Source organism: Pediculus humanus, genomic scaffold, assembly GCF_000006295.1.
Source record: "Pediculus humanus corporis 1103172107488 genomic scaffold, whole genome shotgun sequence".
In the NCBI taxonomy this organism is placed as follows: Eukaryota; Metazoa; Arthropoda; class Insecta; order Psocodea; family Pediculidae; genus Pediculus; species Pediculus humanus.
Window position 1 is genome coordinate 421,393 of NW_002987105.1, and position 8,349 is coordinate 429,741.

The 8,349-nt window shown below is 26.9% G+C and overlaps 2 protein-coding genes across 2 annotated transcripts in view; one reads left to right on the top strand and one right to left on the bottom strand.

The window, feature by feature from the left end:
- Positions 1-3,620: 3,620 nt before the first annotated feature.
- Phum_PHUM146260 (uncharacterized protein) lies at positions 3,621-4,849 on the bottom strand (the record flags this gene model as incomplete). The annotated part of the gene is given in 3 exon segments (XM_002424644.1): positions 3,621-3,836; positions 3,849-4,190; positions 4,769-4,849. 3 exon segments carry the CDS (start codon positions 4,847-4,849, stop codon positions 3,621-3,623), a joined length of 639 nt encoding a protein of 212 aa, XP_002424689.1.
- Positions 4,850-6,589: 1,740 nt separating this feature from the next.
- Positions 6,590-8,349, top strand: part of Phum_PHUM146270 (uncharacterized protein) — a gene marked incomplete at both ends in the record, with an annotated part of 4,420 nt that continues 2,660 nt past the window's right edge. The window contains 2 exons of the mRNA XM_002424645.1: positions 6,590-6,685; positions 6,916-8,185. Coding sequence (XP_002424690.1) covers positions 6,590-6,685; positions 6,916-8,185 — 1,366 coding nt within the window. The remainder of the gene's footprint in view (positions 6,686-6,915; positions 8,186-8,349) is intronic.

Genomic DNA, 8,349 nt, shown 5'->3' on the forward strand with positions numbered 1-8,349 from the left:
TAATAAAAAAACTTTGAACGTAGTGCTTCGTTAGTTTTTGTTTGAAATAGAAAAAAAAAAAAATTAATTACGACGTTGAAAAGTATTTAAATAAAAAGTTTTATTATTATTATTATCATTGCGTTCACGACGACGACGACGGTAGCGACGAGAAAACTAAAAAAAAAAGTATTAGAAAACGATAAAAATTGTTTTTTTTTTATTTGAAACGGAAATTAATTAATTGGATAAAATTTTTTTTTTTTGTTTGTTTTTGTTGTTCGTTTTGATAAGAAATTATTTTTAATTGATAAGAAGGTTTTTGATAATAATCGATAATTAAAAAAAAAATTTAAAAGGAATACACGTCAATTCCGATTTATAAAATACGGATTCTATTGTTTTTATATATATATATTTCTGTGCCAAAAATTAATTAATTAATTAACGTAGTCGTAGTAAATTTTCATAATTTTTCATCGGAAAATTGTTGTAGTGAAACGTTCGTTATAGCAGTGATAATATAAAACTAATGAGAAATTTTCATTTGCGAGCCGTCGTATAAAACGTTAACTGAATTTGATCGTTTTTGATTTATTGAAAGATTAATCGTCACCCTTAGAATAAGAATGTTTTGTACAAAATTCAATCAGTGATTGGTTAAAGGAAAAAATTTTTTTTTTTTTAAATTTATCCCTTTTCAATTTAATCATTATTATTATTTTTTTTAACCTGGGTAGGAATAAAAAAAAAATGATAATAATAATTGGGGAAAAAAACTTTGGAAATTTGAAATAATATTTACCGTGCCGATAAAACTCAAACTTTTATTATTATTATTAATAATAATAATTTAATATTATTATTAAAATTGAATAATTAAAAGGATGAAAAGTTTCCCTTTTTTTCCCTTTCAATGGTACCTTCCCCCTTCCCTCCATTTTTAATTTTATTTACTGAACACTTTAAATTTTTTATTTAAAAAGTTATTAAATAATAAAAAAGAAAAAGTTGGAAAATCCATTATTTGAATTTTTTTTTTTTTAAATTTAATTTTGATTGATTAACAGACGAATAGTTTTTCAAATTATTATTATTATTATTGTTCAGGACCGTAGGTAGAAATGAAAAATTTTATTTTAAAGTTAACAGTTTATAATTGATATTGAAAAATGTAAAAATTTACACATGAGGAAAAAACGGTTGAAATGCATGATGAAGGGTAAAGTTTAAAGTTCACGTTATATCACGACGTATCGTGATAATTAATGAGTGTTAAATTTTTTTATGAAATCCCGTTTCCCCGCCCCCCCGAAACCTCCTTTTCTCACTCGTAATATTATTATTATTATTTTTAATTTTAACGGTTTCATCCGGAAAACGTCAAAAATTTTTTTAGTTGTTTATGCTTAAATGATTGACGAACATGCAAAAGGAATCAAATGAAAAATTTCTTATTACGGTCGTTTGACGTCATTTCCTCCTTTTCTTCTAAAAACTCACACGCGCTCGCCCACACGCTCGCACACACCCAAACGTTTTCTTCTTACAGCTTTCAAATTTCTGATTTAAAATATTTCAAAAAAAATTTGAAAGGAGTTTGTTTCAGTTTTTTTTTTTTTTTTCATTAATAAAATGAATAATAAAATAATTCGTGACGTGAAATTGTATTTATATTATTATAATATAAACTTTGCGAGGTAAAATTGAAATAAATAAATGAAAACGTTTTCCAATTATTTAACTTTTGTAACCCCTTTTCACGCTTTTATTAATTATTTATTATTTATACGCAAACGAACATTTCGGTGTCGTAATAATAATAATAATCATTATTGTATTATTTTGTTTTGTCGGCTGCTCGTGTAAAAAAAAAAAAAAATAAAATCGTTTGATCTTGACAATAAAAAATATTTATTAAATAAAAAAAAAAAATATGTAGGCAAGGAATTGAATGAAATATCCTTGAAATGACACAAAACAAAAATGTTATTATTATTATTATTATTATTATTATTATTATTTTTATTTTTATTGACGTACATAAATGTATGTATTTATTTTTTTTTTATATTATAATATATATTTTTAAAATTTTTTAGTATAATAATATAATTAAGCGTCCTAATTTTAATTATTTATTTAAATAAAATATCAAATTATTCCTCTTATTTGTCGACCCGTTAAATTATTTTAAAAAAATTTAAACTCGTAAAGTTTTTTTTAATATAATTATATAATATATATTATAATATAATATAATATTAAAAAATGATTGAAACGAAAAATAAAATTTTTTTTCCTTTTTTAAATTGAAAATATTGAAGGGGAGGAAAAAACCAAAAATTTCAATTAAGTTTATTTAAATGTACAAAAATGTATTTATACTATAAATATAATATATATTATAAAGCGGACAAAATTAATATCTATTTAATATGTAAAATAAATTAAAATAATAATCATACTACTAAAATAACATACGCGAGTGCGCTCAAAAATTTTTTTTATATATATTATAAAAAATATTTATATTATAATTATATGCAATATACAGAGCGAATTAAAAAAAAAGTTTATATTATATTATATTATAATATATATTTATATATTATATATTTAATATATTTATATTATATATTAATATACATTATAATAATATTATATTATAGTAGGGATATAGTATACTAATATACTATATGTATACTAATATGATATTTAATATATACTGTATATTATATACTATTTATATATATAGTATATATATTATAGTATAATTTTAATATAATTATTGATAATATACTTCCTCACGCAAACTCTTAAACGTTTCAATATACAAACAAACCAACAAAAAAAATTATATAAAACAATAATAATAACAATAATGAAAACTTGATACTTTTTTATAATATAAAAAAGGGTAAAATGTAGAACAAAATGATAACAATAATAATAATAATAATAATAATAATATTAATAATAATATAAATCAAATAATTTAATTTTTTTTTTATAACAAGGGCAATATATTATATTTTATAATATATTTAATATTAGACCACTCGGGGTTCATAATTAAAAAAAAAAAAACGAAAAATTTATTATAACTACTATCGTCTGTATTATATTATTATTATTATTATCATCATCATCATCGTTACTATATATATATATATTATTAGTGTTATTATTATTATTATTATCGACGACGTTATTTATTATTAAAAAAAAATATCGAGAAAAAAATAATAAATAAATCTGAAAAAGATTTTATTACTTTTCTATCGGGTAATAATTTTTGTTATGTTTTAAAAACGTTTAAAAATTATTATTATTATTATTATTATTATTATTATTATTATTATTATTATTATTGTTTTTTTTTACGTTGTAGTGAGGTTGTCTAATAAAGACGCTACTATTTTACAACGTTTTGTAACTTTATAGGATCGTAAATGGATGATGATTTAATGACGTCATTAATTAATAAAAAAAAAATTTTAGGAATGGAAGAAGTTTAGGATTGTAGTTAGTAACATTGTAGTGTGTAATAATTTAGTAGAAAAAAATTACAATTATATTGCACAGTATAAAAAAGTATAAAAAAAATTAATTAATAAAAAACAAAACACTTAAACTATTTACACGACCGTATACTTTTTCGTGGTTTTAGTCTTTGAATCGATCACAAATATCATTTTAGTATCCCCATCTAATTTTTTCGGAAGAGGCATGCGTAAAAGACGATGGATACTTTTATCGACGAGTGGACCACAACCTGCTTTTCTCGTGTCGATCATGTGAATTTTAAGCAAGTTAGGAGAACATCCTCCGAGAAAAGGAAGGTTGAGGTCATCCTCGGGTCATACGACGTAAATTTGTATGGCCGGTGCTTTGGGTTTTGTGTGAGGTGATGGAGGAACGATTGGATTTTCCTCTTGGAATTTTTCACCCGGTTGTAATAATTGATAAAATCTCATTTCTTTTTTTCTACTTATTGGCGCGTAATATTTTTTAAACGGTTTTGAAATATATTTAACCGCCGGATATTTATCGATAAATGTTTCTTCTGGTACATCGTAATAAATGTAATTTGATTTTATCGGTTTGTATCTGGTTTGGTGCATCGTTCTCGTGCAAATCGGATCAAATGAATTGTATTCGATAAATTCATCATCGTAATTATAGTTGCCTGATACATCTGAATACGCCTGAAATAATAATAAAAACGTGGAAGTTATAATGACTTACGTAATCAAAAATTACGTCAAAAATTTTAATTTTTTGAATAATATTTTAACCTAATAAAAATAGTATTAATATAAATATACGATTAATAGTATTAATATAATAATACACACGACGAATAATCATATCGAAAAAAAAATTTTTTTCTTGTATCTATTTTTTCTCTCCGATATAAATACAAAAGAATTCTTTCTTATTATTATTATTATTATTTTTTGCTTTTAATAACATTATCTTATTTTGATATATTTAATATTATCTGTTGTTTCTAGCTCACTACTCGCAAAAACTTTTTTTTTCTCAATCGCACATATAAAAAAAAAGAGGTTCGTGAAAAAAAAAAATTTGGCGGATTTTCGATAAAGATAAATCAATAATTTTTAATGATATCATTATTATTATTTGCGTCTATGATAAAACGTTAAATTATAGTTTTTTTTTCGTTTGTTGTTGTTATTTCTTCTTGTTTTGCGATAAAAACTTTTAAAAATAAAAATAATAAATGTTGAAATGTTTAAAACGATTTTTTTATTTTTCTTACCGTTTTTTGTCCGGCAGCAAATGAATTACAATTGATAATAGCAAAAATTATAAATAGAAAATAACACATTAAATATTCCATATTTGTAACTAATTAAATAATTTTATTCATTTGCTCGGGCATTTATATGATATTTAGCCTGTAATTCATGATCATTGATCACTCGATAGTTTTTTTTTTTTAAATAACATTGTAGTTACCATGTTTAAATTAATTGCAAGGATTATTTCTTTATTATTATTATTATTAAATGACGTATTGGATTATTGAGATTGAATGAATTATTATTATTGACCTTATTAAAAATGAATGTAAGGTTTAATTCATAAGCTAAATATTAATTAATTAATTACATTACATTAAATTGAAAAAAAAAAGATGGCGATTTTTTTCAATGTGAGACAATATTGTTGACACGATCGTTTTTTATGAAAGTTATGAAAAGAAAAAAAATTTTTTATGTTTAAAATGCAAAAAAAGCAGACGATTGAATTAATGAAGTGTTTTTAAATCACTACAAATCATTATTACGATCAAGTCGAAGTTAATAAAAAAAAAAAATTTAATTTTTTCTTTAACGTAATAACTAACCTTTGTACGTTTTTATTAAAACTCAAGAATAAATTATTGATTTATCGATCGATCGTTTGTTTGTTTGTTTGACCTAAACAAACGGGAAAACAAATCGTCGAACAAAATTATTATTATTATTATTATTATTTTTAATTTAAAATTTTAAAAGAAAAAAAATGTTTGTTTTTGTGGTGCGGCGGCCGAAATAAAAAAAAAAAGAAAACAATTTTTTTATTTAATTGTTTGTCGGCTTGTTTAGAACACGAAAAAAACAACAAACGGGAAAAAAATTTAATATAATAAACAATCGAATAAGAAAATTAAAAAAAAAAAAAATTTAACGATAAATATTTGATTAAAAAAAATTAATTTGGAATTTAAGAAAAAAAAAAAAAGATAGCGATTTAAACAAACGAACAACCCGAAATCAAAAGTTCAAAGTATTATTATTTATGATTAATAATTAACTAATAACTATAATTAATGAATTCGATCGTTTTATTGTCGCGTAATGTCTAAAAAAAAAAAAATTAGGATTATCGTTAAGTACGAGTATGTAAGTAATAACCGAGGTAATTAATTATTGTGTTAAAACGAAAAAGAAATTGATTGATAGTAGTAATAATAATAACGTTTATTTAAGAATATTTCATATATTGACTCCCTCGAAAAAAAACACACACACAATTGTTTAAAAATTCCTGAGAAGGGCAATCTTGGACGTGGTTTTATTAAAAATTTTTTTAATTTTTTTTAAAAACAAAACAATCAAATCAGAGGGTACCAGTTGAAAAAAACAAAATCAACGAGTTTTTATTTATATATTAAATATCACGTACGTATCGGAATAATGAAAGATGATTCATTGTCGTACCTGGTCAACCCAATATAGTCATGCATGGAACCTTAAAATTAACATTTACAATTCGGTTAATCTACGCGACGCATGACTTTACACTAGTTTCATCCAACTAGAGCAGCCTAAAATTAAAAATCGTGTAATCACATTCGTATTAAAAAAAAAAAAAAAAAAGATTTTACGGTAAAGGACAAATTAAGCACTTTTTTTTATATATAACCGTTGGAACGTGTGAAAAAAACAAAACCAAGGTCAGGTAATATTGAACTTTCGTGTGATGAGAATTAAAAAAAAAATTTAAAGATCTTTAAAAACCTCTAACAAGTTATATTTAATCGTTTCTTGTGGGCGTTTAGCCGTCATTAGAGTTGTGCCGTACTGTAGGTGTCATGGGTAATGTGCCGTTCTGGACGAACGTTGTTGTTTCCCTCTTATACCTGAGTGGAATAACAAACGGTCAACATTATTATCATGAAAATCCTTCGGTGAGTTTATTTTTTTTCTTTTTTTTTCAATTCTTATCTAAATATAAATTATTGTTAATTAATTAATTAATTAATAGGTTCCATTTCCCTTCCCTCGACCATTTTAGTAGTGAATTATTATTATTATTATTATTTATTAATTTTTTTTTTCGTACGTTCGGTAAAAAGATTTTTTAGAAAAAAAAAAAAAGTTAGAAAATGTCATGTAAATACATTTGTGACTTTTTCAGCATGGATTTAAAACTTTTACCCCCCAAGTAAATATAAAAAATTTTTTTGGAACCAAATATTTTCATAAATTTTCGGACAATAATGGTCCATCACCTTCTTCATTCAATTCATTTGAGCAGCCGATGCCTGTACCTCTTCCGCCGCCGCCGCAGTCCAATATGCCGCCTCCTCCACCCATGGGATCGCCTTTAGGACCACCATCCTTACCTCCCATGCCACCGCAATTGTCGTCGCCGCTACCACCGCTACCGCCGCCACCACCACCTCCTCCTCCGTCTTATCCAAGAGGAATGTATCCTTATGAATACCATAGTTCTAGAATGCCACTACAGCAGCAACCGCCTCTTCCTCCGTCACCCATGTCAAGGGAGTATCCAGGTCACCATGAAGGTATGTATAATGAACCCATGCCTCCAAATCATTGTCCATCTTGCGCGGAATGTGAAGGGAACGAAGAAGATTATTATGGAGAAAATGACGATCATTGCGATGGAGGTTGTCCGTGTGCCGGACCTTACGGAAGATATAATAATTATTCCAATGGAGAAAGTAATAGACCGTGTAATTGTGAAGGGGGTTGTCCGTGTGACTGTGAGGGAGGTTGCCCGTGTGAATGTGACGGTGGTTGTCCCTGTGATTGTGAAAGAGGATGTCCGTGCGCTTGCGAAGGTGGTTGCCCTTGTGACGGAGGTTGTCCGTGTGCATGTAATGGAGGTTGTCCCTGCGCTTGCGGAGATCACGATTATATGGATAAGGGCTACCAAGATAAACAAAACTACCAAGATGGTGGACACTGTCCTTACTGCAGAGGAGAAGGTTGTCCCGAATGTAGAGGAGATCGCGGATACGGTTATCACGAACCTCCTCCACCGCCACAACCACCCATTAGAAATTCCCCAGCATTCCACAGATACTCGCCCATGAATCAAATGAACCCCGATGAAATGGACTATTCTCAAAATCCAAACTTACAACCTCACACCGAAATTTACCCCTTGCCACCCTCTTATAATCCCATGATTCCACCGCAACCCCTTCCACCTTCCAGACAACTACCAAATCAAGATTACATGCCAATGCCTCCCGGTGATACCGGAGGTTACACAGAAATTCAAGAACTTCCACCCGTAATGTTACCACCAAAAGTATCCATGGACATGCCCCCACCTCATTATTCACCTCCATTAAGAGGTGTTCCACCTCCACCACCACCACCAATGCCACCCCGCATGTCCATGCCCGAAACATTTCATCCCACACCACTGCCAGGTTACACGGATGTTTCAATGCCACCCTTGCTTCCCCCAATGCGTTCCATGCATAGAATGCCCAACAGATTTCCACCGAATCGATTCATGCCCCCAGAGGATAATTATATGCCCCTTCCTCCTCACATGCATTCCAACTCTCAACCGATATATCAAGAAATTCCA